Raw genomic sequence first — 21,510 nt, 5'->3', positions numbered from 1 at the left:
GTTTTTATCTTTATGTCGCTTTGATTAAATAATTCACTAAATTTTATTAGCAGTTCATAAGCCGACCGGTTCTGTGGAGCTTAACATTCAGTATTTCTGAACTAACTGAATTCTCAGTCTTAAAGTTTAATGCTGCTTCAGACACATTAAACTGATTCTTCTTATCCACACTAGCGCCCCCTGCGGCCACCTAGAGAAAACGTTTTTTCTTTTTTACCAAAAACACCAGAGAGTACCTTTAAAATCCAACGAAAATAAAATTTGAAAATTAAAATGTGTGGTTCTTGTTTACACTGCAGGAGTTCGGTTGTTGTGTTTTTCCTTTTGTCGAATCAGTAAGGTCTTTGGCGGGTATTTTATTTTTATTTTTTTTGCCACAAAAGCACAATAGGAAAGCAGCTTGAAGTCTGATTTTTAGGATTTAACTACTCACCGCAAACAGAAATGTGGTGAAGTAGTTAGGATTGTCTTTTTGTTTTCTTTAAAGATAAATTAAGGATTATAAATTTAGTAAATTATTACTCTGTTCTACATTAATGAAACATTTACAAAATGATTAGAAGAAAAGCTGATTTCACATTTAGGCTAAATGGCATTTAAAAAAAATACTCAAGCGAAATGATTTATTCCTCAAAAAAATTAGGCCAGAAATATTATATACATACAAAAAAAATCATAACAATGCAAGACAAAAAAGAAAATGGCAGAAATCTGAAATAAAACCATTTCTCTTCAAGAAATACATCTACTGTGTTGTTAAATACATGTTTAGTCAGTGAATTATTTAGTTATTTTCTGGGGGAAATTAGAAATATATATCTATATATATTAAAAAAAAAATTTACCCACATAAACAGCAGCAAACTCTCTGCTGTGGTTTATGGTTAAGCAGGACAGATTTAAGTGATGCATTTGTTCTTGGTTCACATAAAGACCAGGAGAAATAAATAGTCTCATTAATATAAGAGCCAATGGTTTCTCTTTTTAAAACATTAATCCTAGAAAATCAGTGCTTAAAACAGTTCAAATCAAATTATCTGACAAGGAAACCACAGAAATTAATTGGCAAAGGCTGTAATAAAGATTAAAAATAATATATGGCACCTATAGTGGTCTACTTGGATGTTTAGGAATTAGTTTTTCTAAATATGACAATATATTTATAAATTCAGGCCAATTTGGGTTAACTTAGTTCATTACAGAATAACAGCATCTATATATTTTTATTATCCAAAGCTGTTCCGAGTTAAAGCATGGCGGTTTCTGGGGGGCGACTCTTCCCTTAAACTCCAGCTCCACACAAAAATCTACACACACACACACACACACCTATCCACACAGTCAACACCAGTCGGTAAATGCCTCTTAAAAATGGACAAAAATAACGATTTTTCCACTTCGTTCTGTCAAACTGCCATCATTATTATTATTATTATTAGAGTGTGTACAGAAAACCTGTTATGAAAGTAAAATAATCAAAACAAAACTGATCAGGATATCAACTGTTTGATATAGAGAGCTTACTGTGCTGTCAATTATACAATTTACCCGTTTCTTAAAGGAGCATAGACTAACCGGAGGGGAAAAACAGGAAAGTGTTGCAGAAGAAAGTAAAAAGCAGAGACATTGTGCCTTGCGGACGCTGCGGTAATATTCACTGAATAAACATTTGAATTTCAGAAGAGCAGAAAAAGGCAGATAGTGCATAAAAAGTTATCTTTTTTTCCATTTCTTTCATTTTTTTCCCTCTCTCATTCTTAAACTTAAAATCAAGCTGCATTAAATACAGGCTGTTTGTACAGGACAATTGCACTTCACAAAAACAGAAATATACAAACACACAAGGAAATGTGAATCAAATTAATTACAGCAAAAGAAAATCTTTACTATTCAGGCGGATTATTAAAAAAGAAACAACAAAAAAACCTGTGGACTCACTTGTTGTGGATTACTTTAAGAGAAGAATAATAAGGAGGGTGAACATAAAAAGGGAGACAAGATGGTGGGGATCCTGAACTCCAGAGTGGACTGGTGCTGCACTATTCCAGGTTTGTGTGCATGCAACTCTTTCTCCTTCTCTTCCTCCTCCTCCTCCTCCCATGTATTCCCTTCTTAGAAACCAAAAGCTCAGAGTGACGGAGAGACAGACTGCTGAGCTGAGCTGCAGTGGGTCTTGAGAGGATGGTGGTTTGTAAACTCTATGTTGTGTTAGTGGTAGGAAGGTGTGTTACCACATGTCGTCTGTAGATGCCGAGTCCTTGACAAGAGAGGAGAGGAAGGAAAAACCCTTCAGACTTTGGCTGTACACCCTCCAGATCCCCACCGAGACCCGCACAGCTTCCGGCATCAACGGTGCAAAAATAAAACACGTTTCTCCCCTTTCTAACACAAATTTATGTTCATCATTCATCAGGATTAATTTCTTCTAATGAAAATTTTGATTTATTGTTGTCGCGATAAATTCCAGTTAATAATATCTGTATTTTTTCCCACTGTTTGCTCAAAGAGAGTATGTGAAAATATGATTATTTAGTTTTCTGTCAGGATAACTAATTTTGCTGGACAATAAATTGTAGACGTTATTGCGAAAAATGATAATATTGTTATTTTGAGACAATTTTAAAGTAATGTAATAGTAATAGTAATAATGGCATAATAATGCAAGAACACATTCTTAAAGATGAATAAACTTTAAATTCCAACAAACATTTAACACTGGAACTGGAAGACGTTTTAAATATCCTAAATAAATAAAACAAAAAACTAATAAACTGAATTATGTAAAAGGTCTAGTTTAGACCAAAACACCAGACTGAAGAATTTTGTCATCCAGTTTTTGGTAGAAAGAGAAAAACGATAAATCAGGCAAAAGGAAATTATTGAGCTTGTTTTAATTTATCATGTGATTATCTGATTTATTGTGACGTATTACAAACGGGAATGTTTTTCCAGAGCAGAAATTGTGTTTGAGGGGCTTTAAATGCTGCGACACGCAATTACAGCCATGCAGTTACCTAAATATTTATTATCCTCGCTTTTATAGTATCACAAAATATTGTGATAAAACGTAATGTCCATGCCGCCCACTGCGGTTACCAGCCATAAACATGACAGACTGATAGAGCTGGGTGATTTGGCTTAAAAATAAAATCTAATTTCAACACATTCCGACACTAATACATTTTTTTCTCGCTTTCTTTTCTAAAACAAAAACAATTTTCAAAAAGTGGTTTTTATTCCAATCATGCACGATGGAGTATTAGAGACAGGCTACGAGACGTTTTGTTTAATTATGAGAATTTACTCACAATATTAGCAGAAAAAAGATGCAAGTTTACCAGAAAGTGTCTTAAAATTAAGAGAAAAAGCTTAAGATTTGATGTGTTGAAGTTCTGCTACTGATAATATTTTCATGCTAATTTGTTAAAAGATTAGTATTTCTGTTGGTATTTCTATTAAGTGTTAACTATTATCTGTAAAACGTATACCAAAGTGTAACTTCATAAGATGCTAAACATTTATTTTGAATTCTTTGTTATTTTCCATGTTTGAATTCTCATAAAATTTCTACTTCATCCTCTTAATTTTACAACTTCAATCTCAAATTATTCCAACTATTGGTGTAAGATTGTATACTTGTAATATTATGATTTTATTCTCGTAAATAAATATAAAATAATGTAGTCGTAGAGCTGAGCTGAATTCGAAGTTCAAATAAATATTGCCTTTAAATGGGCGGTGATATGCGTTTTCCAGGCACAAGGAGCCATTTTATAGCATTTTTACCAGAGTTTAACTGATTAGTAGCTGCTGTAAGGAGCTCTGCAGGTCCATGAGGTGTTTGCTAATTGCTGCTGGCTAGTCTGAAGGAGCTGAGTGTATTTAAGTGTTTTGCTTTTTGGTGAGGGGCGAAAAAAAATTTATTGAAAAAAAAGAAATCATAAAAAAATCTTTTACAGCAGAAAAATACTTCAGGAAAATCAAGAAAGTTGTTGACATATTGTTAGAAGCAGCCCTTATAAGAGCAACAACAACAAAAAAGAGGTTAATTCTTAAGAAATATTCAGTCTCAAAACTTTGGATAATAATAATAATAATCAGTTTTATAAAAGTTAATCTGACTAATAACAAATCTGAGGAACTTTTTTCACAGCTAAACCTGCTGAAATATCCTGCACCTTGTAAAAGGAACCAAATTTATAATGTTTACAGGCGTATAGCTGAAATGTTGCTAACATTTACTTTTATTTCTTCCTGTTAAATTGACTTGTATAGAAAACAATTTCATATAAACCATTAAAATGTTTCAATTATTCACCGTGTTAACATCTCTTTGTGATTGTTGACCAGGGGAATAATATGCTAGGTTAAATGTAAAAACATTTAAGCAGCAGTTTTGTTCTTATAACACTAATATACTGTATTTCTCTAACAGCTAATGCAAAAATAAACTGCAGCAAAGTAGAGAAACTAGAAATAGAAAGTTTTAAAGAATTAGAAAAAAAATAATTTGATGAAGAAGACAAGGATGGGACTTAAACTTAAACACAGATCAGGATTGCCAACAAAGATTTCACCACAAGGAGCGCAGAAAGAAGATTTTCTATTCAACGAAGGAACCAGACAAGATTAACAGGTTAGACCAAAGCATTAGTATTCAGAGGAAAAACAACAAACTGATGGAAGATTCAACAAAAATACCTTGATAACACATTCAGCATGATTCTTACACAATTCTGGTTACTTTTGCTTCAGGAGCAACAAGAAATCCATCAAACGGGGCGAATGTTGCTCACATTTTAACCAGAAAGAAAACATTATCTTTTTAAGCAATCATCTTAGAAGCAGATTAGATTTTGAGGAAGAGGGAGTGGATATCAAAATAGTATTGAAAATACATACAAGTTTTTCAACATGAATAAAACATTTGTTCTGTTAAGTTTCTTAAAGCTTGTGAAGAAGCATCAGCGCTCTTATTGCAGAGCCTGAGCTGTTAAATTACTATTAATTTGACAGATTTAACATAATTTTATCTGGCTCAGCTGTTATTGGTGATCAGAGGGTTAAACATTGAAAAATATAATTTATTTTCCTACAACATTGATTGGTTTCAGGTTTTTCACCGGGTTGGACCAGAACACAAACAGATTCTGTTGACCAATTTAAATGTATATGAAACTTTTAGATTAATGTCCTAGAAATTAATCCCCAGAAGTTCTTAGGAAATGCAGATAAAAAAAAACAAATACACACACAAAGGCTTAAAATGTAATGTCTGCTCATAATAAGCAATAAAAACATTTATTTAGGGTTTAATTCAACCATGTAATAAACTCCACCACCTACAGTGTTTACTGGTCTGCTTGGATTATTTTTTAAGTGTGTGATTCATACAAAGTTTTAGGGTCACTATTCAGTTCAGAAACTATTTTTAACTTAGAAACCATTTTTTCTATTCAGTCGATCAAGAGAGTCTGTCTAAATTATGCGACTGACGAGAAAAGACGATCAACAAATATTACATTTATAAGGTTCCATACTGTATCAAACTGCATCAGTTTATATTTAAATAAAAGCAGGTTTGTGCATAAAATTATGCAACTTAATTTCCAAGTATTAGGGTAGCATGGCTTTTTCTTAATTAGAAGAAAAAAAAAATCAAATAATTATTTCAAATATAGTTAAGCAGAGTAAAATTGATTCAAATCTCCCAGGACAGGGAATTGCAATTCTCTATATAATATTTTTTCTGCATCTCTAATTGGTTGTGTTGATTTGTTTTTTTCAAATTCTTGTATTTAAATACAAAAAGTCTGATGTTTCACATCACAGACTTCACAAAGTTGTTTTCTCATTATTATAAGAGTCGCAGAAACCCTCAAACACAAGAACTCCCTGTTTTCAATCTGAACAGCCAAAAAAACCTTTATGATTTTTTTTCTGAGTGTAATAAACATTAGAGGAAGGTTATTTTAATTTGTTAATGAGAAAAATTTTGTAATTCCTTCATTTCTGTTGGATTCAAACCTAAAATCAAAAAATTTAGAAATTGCTCAATTTTTAAACTATTATTTTATGTCTTAAGAATAAAAGAGATGGAATCGGCTAAAATCGGACAAGAAACCAGGCTAAACATGCAGGAAAAACTAGAAATATATATCTACAGAAAATATATTTAAATTTTTATTTAACTTTATTCAATTTGTTCACCTAAACAACAAATCGTGGTGTGGTGCACCACGGAGTACCACACAGTTGTATGCTCGAGCCTCTACTTGTTACAGTTCATATGTGGCAGGATTTTATTTCAACAATATTATAAATGTGAAGTTTGTCTAAAATTGTTTATTCATTCTTTGCCTATATTTTGTTCAGTCAACAAGCTGTTTCTCCAGACATTTATTGGTGTTTTAAGTTCTGTTACGCTCCTCTTGGCAGTTGGCGGTTACCATAGTAACCGGTAACTGACAGCTCCTCCTGCTTTTTCTGTCGCCGTTATTAACGTTATTAGGATACCCTCTGTATGTTCTTGACAAGTATCGTATCTTAAAATATATTTTTGGACAAATTTTATAGTGTGCAGTGTTTCAGGAATAAAATTGCTATTTTTAAGTATGTTTTTAAATGTCATTATTGTTAATGTTGCCCATTTCAGCTATAATAATAATAATTTTTACTTTATTCATCCCAGCAGGGAAATTATTTTGCAGTTACAGCACACGACAGGAGCTGTGTCTGCAGGCAGCCAGCTGAGCCGGCGCCATTTTTTGAAGGAGGACATGTGGCAGAGGTCGTCGGGACCCACGACATCCGCGGGTCTAAGGCCTCCAAACGTGGGGCGTGCTAACCCGCTGCGCCACCACAGCACACCCTGTGGCGTGCTACTATGTTTTATTGTAAAGATGTTAACTCCTTCTAACTTCTATAACCAGATGGTAATACTAGTAGTTGGCAGACCTTAAACATAGAAAGTTTACACGTACATTCCCATAAAGTTAGATTTTTAAACACATTAACGTTTTCATTTCTTAATGAATCATATTCAGATGCATTTACTGATAAAGCATATTTAAAACCAAAAGTTTATGGAAGTTATTTCTTCCATAATATACCATTACTAAATTACTGCACCAACGAACACAAGGTTAAAGAAAAGCCAAGTAATTAATCCAGAATGGCCTATACAATGCAGAGAGGACTTTAAGGTAAATAATCTATTTGGGATTTCCACAGAGCTCTTATTAACAGACTGTCGTGCTTAGATATAACCGATTCTTCTGCTATATTTAAATGTTTTACAGCATTTTTATACATGTACATTATCAAACTCAGAAACCTGTTATGTTATATAATCAGTTAGCTCAGGAAAGAAGGCAAAAATTTAACCACACAGTCAGAAAAGGAGGACAGGAATGTGAAAATCACCATCATAAAATGAAGTTTTTTTCTCTAATATTGTTCCAGATATGAAAATTAGATTTAAATGAGACTACACATGGCTCAATATTTTTGTTACCCAATAAACGTAACGAAATTATGCAACACAACACATCTGGTTTGACAGGTATTTAAACAAACATTAATTACCACATTTAAAAACATGATCCACTCTAGTGGTGTAACTCGAACCTTAAATACAAATATAATTAATTAATGCTTTGGTTAAATGCTGATTTACAGTGCCGTGAAAAAGTATTGAACTTTTACGCATTTTTCTTAGTTGCATTTAGACTGCAAACGTTAGTGTACTTTATTGGGATACAAAAGCAGAAGTGAAAGAAAAATAATGAATAATTATCAATGTTTTGTTCAACCAATTTTTGCTGCAGGATTTCTGTCCGTTTTTTAGCTCTAGAGACAATTATTTTCTCATTTTGCCACAGATTCTAGAATGTCTAGACTTTGACTGAGCCGTTTAAACTAGGAATGCACCGATTTATTTTTTACACTTTTGTACCAATAAAGATATCTGAGATTTGGTGGATATCGGTCTGATGCAGAAAAATAGTGCTGAACAAACTTAAAACATTTTCTTTTTTAAACGTACTGAATTACAAATTTATTTGATAGATTACTGCACAAATAGAGAACACTTAAATAAAAAATAGCTTCACAAGCTTGGTCAAATAAATAAAACCAACGCAAATTTAATTTGTTCAGTCAATGTAAAATAAATGATAAAGAAACTGAAACAATAGGTTAACTATCCTGGTCAAACATGTAAACAAAGAAACCTTTTTTCAAATGGTTCAGAAATATAATGTAAAATAAGTAATAAAGCATGACATCATTCAGAAAAAGCATAGAGTTAGACAGAATAGATCTAATTCAGACATACTGTCACAATACCTGAGTTTTTGTAGATATTGAGGCCGATACAGATATTAATATTGAATCAGAGCATCAATAATTTTAACACATTTATTCAGTTCCCACCTGGGTGCTTCAAGAGGCTTTTAAATCTTGGAAAGTTTATAACCTAAACGTCTTTGGTCTCCATGATGCCATTTGTTCTCTGACAAACCTCTGAAATGAACAAACTATTCTGAAAGTCGTTAGTTGCACAATATTTTATTTAACGATATGTGAGTATAGAGGACTGAATACAAATTTTTATTTTCTTCACATCCGTGCACTACTTTGTGCTTTCCAACGCATAAAATCCCAATAAAATTCACCAAGGTTTGTGGTTCAGCGGTTAGGAATGTTTTAAGACACTGTAGATCATCTTGTTGCAGCGTCAATCCATAATCACCCAGCCCATGAATCACTGTGTTTAAAAGAAAAATGTGGATCTTCCTAGATATAAAAGCATGCAACAGATAGACTTTGAGCTTTGCTGGTCACACAATCACAACCATGCAGAGAGCAAAAAGAACTGGATACTTACAGTGTCATCGCTTCGGTACGGGTTAAGTTTGTTGTACACTGCTTCAATAACACTTCGTCTGCAGAAACAAGGGTAAAACAAATCATTTTAAAACAAAAGAATCCTGTTTTTAAGATAATAATTTATTGGATATCATAACAAAAAGCCCAGTTTATCATAGCAGAAGGTATCGCTTACTTGCTGGCCAGCTCTCCACCAGGAGGGAGGTTTGGGATGCTCTCAGACGCTAATGTCCTCATAACATGGACCAAATCTGGGATGCCTTCATCTCCCTGCTTTTTGATTATCTCTATAAGAAAAACACAGGAATGTGCAATATGGCATAAAATTAATATCACAATATATATTGTGATGGGTGGCATGCAAAAATGATACATATTACGATATAATTTGTATAAAACATACAATAGAAACAGAGAAAAAAATCAAACATATTTGTATATATTTTACAAATACAAAAATATTTAACACTTGTTTTTGTGGATGTTATTTGTATTTAATGTTTGTAACTGTTTTGTTTTATGCTGCTGCCTATCATTGACAGGTCCTCCTTAAAACAAATCTGATTTTAAAGGAGACCTGGCAATGATAGGCAGCAGCATTATCTCAATGGTGACTACCTTGTTAAATCAAAGTTAAATAAATAAGTGAAAAATGTATATCTAGAAACACAGTAGCTTTATTGTAATGGATTTTTGTGTCAAATCCTGATTTTTCTTTCCAGTGTTAACTGGAACTTGTAGTTAGCTGCATTGCTGGTATTCACTGAGCTGCATGTTTCGTTTTAAGGTGGTAAAGCAAACGACTTGTATGTCCTCTCTTCCACATACTTTACAGATTACATTTTTATGCTCCTGGTCTGATTGTTTAATCCTCCAGCGGTGTTAAGACAGGGTCATTTAAACTGCATACATTTTTTAGTCTGTGTGCAATTCAGCAGGGTCGCACTGTGCACTTTTACGAGGTTTTCTTTTTGTGCTTTCAGAAAGACACCATCACCTCGCCCCACGGCGCTTCCCCGCTGTCCGACCGTGACATCTGCCCTGCTCCTCCTGAGTATAAACCGATTTTGCATATCCAATTATTAATATCAAATCACAAAGAGAGAATCTACTTTTTCTTTTTTTTTAATATAGAAAAATCCTCTTACTAAGATTGTTTTAATGTTCTCACATGTTGGCCAAAATGTTTTGGTGTAAATTATTTCCAACTGAAAATGAGATCCAGTCATTCTTACGCAGGGAATTAAGTAAATAAAAAAATTATTCAAAAGATCATAGTAAATCCAAAATGCAAAGAGAATATTGCTTGAACAATGTGTCGTTTATTACTTTCCTGCTAAAAATAAAGTATGTAATAAAGCAGTTACATTCAGTTTTCCAAGGATACGGTTCACACAGTAGCTGACCTAAATCTGATTTTTTCATGGCTAAATTCAGATCTTTCCACCAAAAGAAATTTTAAAAATCCAATTTATTTTGAATCAAGATATGTTTCCAATTGCATTCAAAGCGTCATGTTGCATTTTATCTGTCTTTTATGCCACTGATGTCAGATAAGTGTCATAATTCTGCACCAGAGTTGGAGTGGCAGCAGGCAACAAGGCTTATTCATGATTCATCAATATGTATCAGACATGGTTTAATACAATTTAAGGTGGTTCATAGACTTCATTTGTCAAATAGTAAACTCGCAAAGTTGTTTCCAGGATTGAATGAAGCGTGCCCAAGATGTAAAAGCGAGAAAGGCACTCTTGGTCATATGTTTTGGGAATGCCAAAAACTGCAGACCTTCTGGAGAACTATCTTTAAGACCCTGTCGAAATCTTGGAATATTAATATTCCGCCGAATCCTCTTTCTGCAATATTTGGGGTTGTTCCTCGGACATGTTGTGTGTCCACCCGACAAGCTTCAGCTGTAGCCTTTTCCACATTGGTTGCTCGTCGACTCATACTTCTATCATGGAAAAAAGAGGCACCCCCCTCCTATAAACAATGGATTAAGGACTTGCTTTCAAATCTCAAAGTTGAACAGCAGAGATATGCTGGGCAGGGCTCTGTGGACAAATTTTACAAAGTATGGCGACCATTCTTGTGTCACATTGAGGGACGTCCAGCCAATCAGTCAACCCAGCATGAAACTAACTAAGTCAACCTTCCTTTTTTTTTTTTTTTTTTAACGGATGTGTGGATGTGAATGTTTTGGTTTTTAATCTACTTTGTTGAAAACCAATAAAAATATTCAAATAATTCTGCACCAGAAGAATCCAGACAAAGTAAATCCAGACGTATATCGTTATTGATTTATTTCTTGACATAGAAAGGGATAAAATGGAGAGAAATTGGTAGGAAATGAGGGTTTGAAGCAGAAAACTGACCTGCAGCTCATTAAGTTTGTTTTCACATACAGACTGAACAAGGTGCGGCTACATCTGATGCTAAAGATAAGAGAAGCGGCTTGCTATGCCCCCCTGGCTCTGGTATTTGTGTAATCTATTTGGGTGATCAGTTGGTCACGATCCTTAGCTTTAGAGAAATGGTGTGACGCATTTCCAGTGAAGCTAAAGCAAGGCCTTAAATAGTTATAAAAACATTTGTTTTAATAGACGTACATGTTTAAAAGTTCCTCAGAAATCACATTATTAGTATTTAAACGATTCATGCAGGCAATAAGTAAAGATTTCATAAAAATTAAACATTTTTAAAAGATTTAAAGAGGTGGTTCGGTTCAGTCTATGCTAATCCTTAACTGACAATTTTACACATGTACTTTTTTGAATATCCTCCTCAACATATAACCATAAATCAAAATGCATAAATTGAACACAGCTTGATGAGAAAGCAAAATAAATACACTGACCTACTGCTAAATCTCAAAAAACATTAAGAAATGATACATTTTAATTACCATACATTCTCTATTAACAGCAAAGATTTCAGCAAAGGTAATAGAAACAAATGCTGAACCAATTTTTACTCAATGAAGCAGTTTACGTTTATATCAATTTACCGATCGTGTAGAGTCAAAGAGAAAAACTGCAATCCTTTTTTAACTCAGTATGTCTCAAACAAATACAGTAAAATATATGTGGATCAAAATGTTTTCTATATCTGTTAATGCAGGTTTTTCCTCCTAAAAACATCAGTTTTAGTGTCAGATTTTACTCCAAATAAAGGAACATTAGGATCAAGTTTTCATCTCTTTATATTATGAGAAACAAACTTCTCAGACTGTTAAGACTAAATATTATTAATATCAGAGTTGGGTAGTAACTAGTTACTAACTAGTTTACTTGAGTAACTTTTTGGGAAAAATAACTATTTTTAGGAGTATTTTTACTTTGCTGTACTTTTTACTCTTACTTAAGTAAAATAAATTTCCAGATACAAACAAGTTTTAATCAAAACTTTACATGAATAATTTTTATTTTCATCTCAGAAATACCAACGTTTCGACATAATTTTATATTTTTGTTTTAATCAGTTGCTCAGTGCTTGAGTAGCCTTTTTATCAAATACTTTTATACTTTTACTTAAGTAACTATTATGGAATATCTCTACTCTTACTTGAATAAAATTTGGGGATTTTCTACTCACTAAGAGTAACTTCACTCAATAAATAAAAATCTTGTTTTAACCTAAACTTCACCAGACACACACCTGCAGTTTTTGTTATTTTTATAAGTTTTATAATTAAACAAAAATAATAATTTGAAAATGTTTATTTTGACTTATTTTGTTATTATGTTATTCATATGAATTTCTTTCAGTTTGGCCTTTAAAATAGTCAAATTTCCACATAACTTTATATTTTGGTTCTTCTGAGACTTTATTCAAGTTTTAATCAGTTACTCAGTACTTTTTTACTCTGATTTGAGTAATTTCTTGCATGTCCACTTTTTTATTTTAGTGCTACTCTTGCTTGAGTTTTGCGTTCCCTCCCTCTGGTTTTTATTATATCAATGTTTCGTACCTTCTACTCTGGCTTCAAGATATTTGTCCAGCTCCGCCTCACGTTTCACAGCTTCTGGAGAAACCTTTGGGGCCCCAGGAAAGCAGATTAACACAACACTCATATTGTCCCGGCTCCCCTGTGGAAAAATACATAAATAATAAAGCAGCAATGTCAATCAAGGATAAACCAGGCAGCGCGTTAACGTGTCGGTGCAGGTTTGGCGGACGTGTCATACCTTGTACAAGCAAGTGTCAACAATCTCATTGCTGACTTTTTCAAGATCCTCTGTAACTTCCAGCCTTGACCTCACAAAGTCACAGAGTTCCTCGTTGGCCATGACATCCCAGATGCCATCACAAGCAAGTATAATAAATTCATCTTCCCCCTCGCTTCTTTCTATCGCGTACACCTCAGGCTCTGGGGAAACGAGCTGCTCCGTCGGGCCTTTTCCATGGACACACTTGTAGTCGAAGTCACCCAGGGCTCTAGACACAGCGAGGGAGCCGTTAACTCGCTGGATCATGACCGAGCCGCCGGCGTTCTGGATCCTCTCCTTCTCCAACGGGTTGCTGGGTTTGTGATCCTGTGTGAAGAAGTGCACAGCTCCCCCCCTGCTGAGGAGGCCCCGCGAGTCTCCACAGTTGATAAAGTAGATATGGCTTGGTGAGATCATCACACCTACTGCGGTGGAGCCGCTGCGGTCCACGCCATGCTTCTTCTCCGAGATGGTTCGCATGTGTTCGTCAATCTGTAGGAATCCCGTGCGGATGCCGTTCTTCACGCTCTCCACGCTGGTGGACTCCTGTATGGCGCTTTGGAAGTCTGAGTTGCTAGTGATGTGCTCCAGCAGGTGCTCGCAGCAGTACTTAGCTACCTGAGAGCCAGCGTGCCCATCGTACACGGCGAAAAACGACCAGGGGTCGAGGCCGTGGGGAAGACCAATCACCGCAGTGTGTGCGTCTTCCATCTCAACCCGCCAACCCTGCATGCTGCTCAGCCCATACCTCAGGTGGTTACCCGCGCCATGGGAATTGTACTTTTCCATCTTTGGTTTGTCCAGAAATGCCCCCATTGTGTCCCTCCAACAACCTGAAAAACAGATTCAGTGAAACATTGCAAAAGATTAGTGATTTTGTCATCAAAATGTGTTCAAAATGTGCGATTAATCGGGTATTCTGACGATTAATCGCATTAAAAAATTGGCAAATTCTGCAGATTTTTTATCTGACCGCTTAAACATTTTTAAAACGGTATTGGAAATACATTAACAAAATTCAAATAAATAATAAAATAAAGCAAACTGCAACAACATGACACTCCTTTAGTGAATCATCATTTAATAGAAAAATAAAGCATCTACATCTAAAAAAATACTTTTACTTTTACCTTTTTTTATAATAATTGAATAGCATAAGGTGCTTGATAAAATATTAGAATCAGGTGAAGCTAAAACAACATCTTAGAGTACTGAGTAGAACATATTTACAGAAAAAAATGCAAAATGTACATTTTTTGCACAGTTTTGGTTTAATTACTGCTCTGAACATGTTGTTCTTTGAAAAATAGGTTCTATTCTCCAGTTACCGATTAATTAATTGCTAAATCAGTTGACGGCTATTTCAATAATCGATTAATCACAATTAATCGTTTCAACCCTAACTGGAAAGCATCAAAACTGCTGTCTAAAGAAAACAAAAAACATCTCATATGTTTATGTGTCCACACATTTAACAACATAACCATACAGAAACATCCCGGCAGTGTAGAACATCCAGACTGTTTTTTAAAATGACAGAAAGCTTGCAGTTTGTTTTAATCCTGTGGGTAATCCATACACCACCAAAGACAACATCCAAGGAGCCAGAGAGGAGGACAGATTTTCCTAAAGGCCAGCTTTGCCTAGGTAGCATGGCATTCTCGCAAACAATGTGCCATATGTATGCATAGCTCAGCCGTCATGCTGCAGCTAAGCTATGCATTCCCTTTCTGCAGCTAGAATAAGGCCAGGATAACGCAACATGTTTGACAGAAGCAAAACTTCCAGATGAGAGATTCAACTCTAATCAGCTTGTTTGGACATAATGTTGCTTTCATCATAAAATGCTTTTTATCACACAGAAAACCAAAGGTTGAAATGTGATTCTTAAATTTCATGTGTGAAATGTCTCTTTAACGACATGAAAAATGTTGCTGTTTTTATTTAGGAGTAAAACTTTAAACTGTTGGCATTTTTAAGGCCTATTAAACACACCTAGAGGATTCACATTTTCAATAAAAAAAAGAGAAAATTCAGGAGTGAATTTCCAGTTGTCATTTGTACACCAATTATTTTATTAATAACTACCACTGCCTGTGCTATCACCTGAAAAACAGAGCTTTTATTTGAATTAAAGTTTTTAAAATTTCCAAAGACAACAGAAAATAAACTTAAAATATCTGAAATATCTTTTGTAATCCTATTTTCACTCCTGTTAATTTCATAGTTTGATGTTAACCATCTTTGATTTACCTGAAGTAGATTTTATCTTTTTAAAATCAACCAAGTAGTCCGTTAGCTTGAGTTTTCAAACACTCATATTCTAAAACAAATACACTTATTTTATATGTAAACACATGCTTACCGTCTTGGGTAGAATATTCTTTGTTACCGTTTTTAAATGATGCATCTATATTATAGGGTTCAACCTTTTTAATGAGTAAAGGAACTCATATTTTTACCACTAAAAATGCAGAATATTCATCAAAGATCATTTGTAGATGATTTTATGGCATCTACAAAAATCTCAATATTTTTGAATAATATAAATTGTTAGTGATTGTGCATCACTATTTTTCCCAGGTTTTAATGTAACCTGATGGACATAAATGGCCTAAAATGTTAAACACTCTAATGGCTTCGATTTTTTTTGACTACACTCATGATCTTGGCATCATTTAAGTTATTTCAATGCTTTTTGAAATTTTAAATAATTAATTTTCAACTAAAATTGTTCTTAGCATACCACCAATTCACAACAGATGTCATCTCAAATTGCTGTACAAGTCAGATTCAATTTATTTCCAAAAAATAGAAAGAATGATTCCAAATCAAACTAAATTACATAAATTCAAAAAGTGTAATTAAATTTAGTTCAAAAAGCCAGTTGGTAAAACGTTATTAATCTAAAGAAGCTCATTGACTTTGCAGCAACCTCTTCTCCTGACCAAGTATGTTATGGCAGCAGACGGTTGATTGTTTTGACACACAACTCCTGAAAGCTAACGCCTATAATTAGTTATCGTTCTTGGAAAGAAATTCGATCAGCTGTTCAAATATTAAGTCAAGAGAAATAAAATAGGTATTATGTGTACAGTAGTAGAGTGTAGTTAATGTATGAAGTGAGTTAAAGCAAATAACACGTCTCCGATCCATCTGTGGCAGCAGATTAGCATCTTGAATGTTGAATTCAAAGCTCTGTTCTGTCTAAAAATAGTAGACATGTGTTCACATTTTGACTACTTATTAGGAACGCTGTCGGTGCTGAAAACACTCAAAATCTCACAGAGAAACTAAAGTATTCAAGTTGAATATTGAGGAAATGACAAGCCTCGCTCCACCGGTGATCGACTTAATTTTTAGACAGACATGGGTCCAACCCTGAGGCTAGAGTTAGCTACCTGAGTGACCAGTTTGTTGGTAACAACCTGCTCAAATACCACAGTTCCGCTTGTGGTGGCATGAACTGGTTCCCATACTGGCCCAGTTCAGTCAGGATCAGTTAGGCCCGCTGGATGAAGGGCTAGCCCAGAATCAGATAAACAAACAGCCCTGCCAGTGTGCGGCCCTTGACCCTTGTCCCTCTCCACTAACTCTGACAGGCCTTCTCACCCTGTTGTGCTAACGTAACGTTAAAGCAGGCAGAGCCGCCAAAGCTGGCCTAATCTAACGTCGATACGCTAATTTAGCATGGAGTGCTAACTGCCCGGCTATCCCCCAGCAGCTGTCGGCCAAAGAGTAAAAGAATTACTTACCAAGCAGAGAAAATTATCAGATGACAGCAACGAAATGTGCAATAGGGACCGAGTGTCCGCAGTTACCACCAGAAGGTGTTCAACGACGAAATGTAAGGGTTAGCGGTGGCTAAGCTAGCTAGCCTACAGCTAGCAGTGAACTGTCGTCACTCAACACTCAGTGCATATAAACTCTGGAACTGTGCTCCCTCTTTACGTGCTCCCGTTTTGCATTACATTATCTCAGCTTTTGAGCAAAATAATAAGCTCGGCTCTTGTGTTTCTGAGGGGGAGAATCAGTGTACGGCCAAGCCAGGGAGGGAAGCTGAACCGTCTGCCCCAGCCTCTCCACTTGACAGCTTGACAGCTCGGTAGCTAGCGTTAGCTTGTGAGACGCCACGGGGATAGGACCCGGATGTTCCAGACTGCGTCTATTCGAAAACATGACATCATCATTGCTGTTCTGCTGCAACCCATGTGCACGAAGAGCGTTACACAACGCTACATCTAAACCACAATATCACACGTTTATATGTATGTGGTGAAAATAGTAATGTAAAAATCAAAATGTATTTAAATCAATGCTTGATTGGTATTACATAGCCTACTCGTGTAGGCAGATTTAACCCTGTGAGTGACGTAACCTTACTGTTTTTTAACTGCTGAAGTGCATTTCTCTGAACAAAAAGGCATCATTTGTGCACATCATGGTAGTTTCTATTTCCTTATCTTAACAAATTGCTAATTATTTTGGACATGCAAGCTTGTGTTAAACCAAATCAGGAGATGCTGCTGCTGCTGACCCTCCCACTTGTCTGTCTCTAGTAGTCAGGTTAAGAGGCAGCAGGAGGGGCTGAACCAGAACCAGGCTGCTGGTCTAAGTATTTCTGATATCATTACTAAATCTGCAAAATAAGATGGCTGTTCAAAGAGCTCTGTATCCAAACAAACTAACGTAAAGCTTAGTGGAAGGAAAAAGTGTGGTAGAAAAATGATTGTATAAAAAAACTACAGCTGTTATTCGTTACTGTTCTGTTTCCCTGCTGTCTAAAGTAATTTTTTCAGCTGATTTAACCACTTTATTTGGAAATGAAGGTTGGAGAATCTGGAAAAGGAGCGAGGAGCTTCAGGATCTGAGATGCTCGTTCTTCACATGCTGATCTTACAATGCAGTAATTCTTGCAAAAGAAATCTCAAAACGTATTGAATGCATATCCTGTTCCGCCTAATAAATAAACAAAAATGTGGCCATACAGTTTACTGGTCTTTTGTAATATTTTAACATTCTGTTAAACATATTTTGGGTTTTAAAACCACTAAAAGAACTTTTTGGATTTTATTACAACAACAAAAAATAGAATTTGATTATATTCTAAGTTTTAAAATGTATTTAAGTTGTCTGCAGTTTACGTAGCTATTTTTGTGTAATTAGAAATATGAACTAAATTATAAAAAATTGTAGCATGATAAACTTAACTTTTTATTAGCTGACTCAAAACCACACAAAGGTGGTTTATGATGCCACTGATTGTGAGATTATGGAGCAGTGGTTTTGACATTATGTTATCTAAATAGCTGAATATGAAAGCTTAATTTAAACTTAAACTCTTAAATAATGCAGCAGCTTTACAAGATCAATAAGATCCCACACACACAGAGAGAGAGAGAGAATTCAGGAAACATTCTTGCTCTTCATTAATAAACATTTTAAGATTTTAGAGATTTTTCAGGCATTCTTTGGTGATTTTACTGCATTAGTTTCATTATTATTGGTCAAATTCAACTTAATAATTTCAGACAGTCTAAACATTTTTAACAATGTAACTAATCAATTTTTTTTAGTGTTGTTCTTGATGTTAGAACAAAAACATGTAAATGTAGATTTACAATATATTCTGTCCTGTTATGAGAGTCAGTTTGTAATTGTTTTGTTTTGTGTAATCTAATTGATTTATTGGTACTTTAGCACTGTAAATTGATCAGGCTTTTATTTACACATTTCTGATAATTATTGAGTTGGTAAGTGATATATTTCATTAAATTGAGTTAACGGGTCAGTTTAAATAAGTGTTCACTAATTATTTAGTTCTTGCTTATGTGTTTATGTACGCACATGTTGTCTTACTGGTTTCTTGATTTCTTTATTTTTAAAAACCTGCTTGAAATAAAGAAATAAGTAAACAAAATTAATTAATTAAAACCTGAAGACAAATCATCCTTTTTCAAACAAAGCCAATATTTATGATTCCAAGTCAGGGTGGAAAGCCCAGATTATAACGTAATTTTTTAGGATAATGAGCGAGAAAATAAATTGAAGAACCGTAAAAAAAATTTAATATTAGCATCAATGCAGCATCTCTGCCAACCTTTAGATTAAAAAGTTTGGGTTCAGCTGGAGTCTCTTTGACTCAGTAAAAGCCTGTTTTCCTTCCAATGTGCTGATCTGTCAGAAAGTAACTCGGCGTTGATCACTTACGTAACCTCTGCTCTGTGGGTGCAGAGGAGATTCGCCCTCTTGGTGCTCCTGTCAAACTGAAACCCCGCAGTTCAGCTGAACTTATCTGAACCATAATCTGATCCAAAACAAAAACAAGGACACGCTCTCTCAGAGGTCGCACGAAGCTTAGAGTGTCCATGAAAACACAAAGTCACAATCACAATTTAAATTTCATCATAGAAAGAGAACTGCAGCATTTTTATTACTACCAGTGAAATCTTAATGTGAATTATTTCTGAGTTAGTAAAAATTGTATCTCTTTGTAATGTGTGAAGTCATGGGAAAATTAGGACACTAACAAATATTTCAGACTTACAAAGACTTGTACACAGAAATATTTCCTATTAAAGATAAACTATTATGCAAAATTCATATTTCCCATGTTTTTATACTTCCATTTGGGTCTAAATTGTGTCTAATAACAGCCCAAAAGTTGGTTTGGGCTGTTTCTAAAACATACTGTTTTTAAAACATACCTTCCTTGGAAACAGTAATAAAACAAACCACTTCATTTTACTGGTTTGGGGCAATAAAATTGGTTTATAAGAAGTTAAAGTTTTTTGGTGTCTGGAAAATTAGCAGTTTCAAAAACCTCCCAATTGTTGAGTCTCACTGAGCTGTTACCTAGCAACCTCAGCAAAGTCTAGCCCATCACCTAGCAACCCGAGCTGAGCTCCAGAACATTTGGCCAGCTGGTTTTATTGCTGTGTGTGCTGTACAATGGCTGCTGGAAAACACAATAAGTGTTTCGTTGTTGACTTACCATCCAGAAACCACTTGCTGCATTCTTGTTGGTTGTGCAGGAGGCTCCATTTCTGCTTTTCAAAGATGTATGGCTGTATAATTGCGTATCTCTTAGCACCCATTTTCACATATGAGTGTAAATGTTGAATTCCAGCAGCTTATTTGGATATAAAGTGACAAGATGCCCTAAAACAGCTCATTCTGTTTTGTTGAATGTTCTAAACTCTGTGTGCGGAGGAATAAAGATCTCTGCATAAAGAAAATTAATGTCGGATATTTTTTCACAAGTGTATATGCACAAAATCTACATAATTATTAATTGAAAAAGGAAAAAAGCTGCTACTGTCTCTTTAAACTCAGTGCAGCGTAGAACATCCTGTACATCTCATGTCTTCATAGGGCCGAATAAATTGGTTTTATTTCTCTTTTTTTCAAAAAAAAAAAATTTGAGAGCTCCAGGATGAAGACATTTATTTACTTCTTAGTGATTTTCTGAAGAGGACACAGTGTTAAAAATGTAAATCAGTTCTGTGAGGCTGTAAGATCATTTTAGACATATAGCAGCATGAACATCCTGACTGCCAGGGGACTGTTTGTCCTGAGTGGGACACCACCAGTAACAGGATACGTCCCAGTACATACACTTCAAATAGCATGCTGAGCTGCCCTGATGCACATCATGTGTCTAAAATTAACTAGATTTTTAAAAGAAACTTCTCACTGAACTGTACTCACAGTTTGTGTTTAAAATAGCAGCAGCAGGCCGACATCACCAACCAGATTGGTTACTGTCTTTGGCAGAATCATAATTCAACATGGTGTATTATTTACTACTAAGAGTAGAAGATTAAGAAACACCAGACTCAGCAGTTATGACATGTATTTAGCTGAAACTGTGTAACTTCATTAATAAGTAAGTAAATAAGTCAAGTTTATTTATAAAGCGCTTTTCACAGACATCAAATCACAAAGCGCTGTACAATATAAACCAACCTTAAAACCATACAAAACATAAAACCAACATAAAAAACAAAATAAAATCAAGACATAAAAGCCTGGGAAAATGAAAATGTTTTTAGCTGCTTTTTAAAAATCTCCACAGAGTCACCAAAGCAGAGCTGCAAGGGCAAACTGTTCCACAGCCTTGGGGCCACCGACTGGAAGGCCGGTCCCCTTTAGTTTTTAACCATGTTCCTGGAACGATAAAAAGATTCAGACTTTGAGAACGAAGACCACGAGCTGCAGAATATTTAGTTAAACGCTGACAAAGATAACCAGGAGCCTGGCCATGTAATGCTCTGTATGTCAGCACAAGAACTTTAAAACGAATTCTAAAATCAACTGGGAGCCAGTGGAATGAATATAGAACCGGAGAGATATGACAGAATTTACTGGATTTGGTGAGAAGTCTGGCTGCTGCGTTCTCTATAGATTG

General features: G+C 34.8%; 1 protein-coding gene across 5 annotated transcripts in view; it reads right to left on the bottom strand.

Moving 5' to 3' along the window:
• ppm1aa (protein phosphatase, Mg2+/Mn2+ dependent, 1Aa) overlaps positions 1-17,232 on the bottom strand; it is a 56,759-nt gene extending 39,527 nt beyond the window's left edge. The window contains exons 1-6 of one of the 5 annotated variants that reach the window (XM_027999918.1): positions 16,856-17,231; positions 13,080-13,933; positions 12,863-12,980; positions 9,068-9,179; positions 8,891-8,948; positions 596-2,257 (exon numbers count right to left, since the gene is read on the bottom strand). In XM_027999918.1, coding sequence (XP_027855719.1) covers positions 2,228-2,257; positions 8,891-8,948; positions 9,068-9,179; positions 12,863-12,980; positions 13,080-13,916 — 1,155 coding nt within the window. In that variant the 5' untranslated portion in view covers positions 13,917-13,933; positions 16,856-17,231 and the 3' untranslated portion in view covers positions 596-2,227. Of the gene's footprint in view, positions 1-595; positions 2,258-8,555; positions 8,800-8,890; positions 8,949-9,067; positions 9,180-12,862; positions 12,981-13,079; positions 13,934-15,353; positions 15,411-16,855 lie in introns of those variants that run through there. The other 4 variants (XM_027999915.1, XM_027999920.1, XM_027999916.1 and 1 more) reach the window with 4 other exon arrangements.
• Between the last annotated feature and the right edge of the window lie 4,278 nt (positions 17,233-21,510).

Source organism: Xiphophorus couchianus, chromosome 19 (genome assembly GCF_001444195.1).
Source record: "Xiphophorus couchianus chromosome 19, X_couchianus-1.0, whole genome shotgun sequence".
NCBI classification, from domain to species: domain Eukaryota; kingdom Metazoa; phylum Chordata; class Actinopteri; order Cyprinodontiformes; family Poeciliidae; genus Xiphophorus; species Xiphophorus couchianus.
This window is presented reverse-complemented; position numbering and strand designations above follow the sequence as displayed.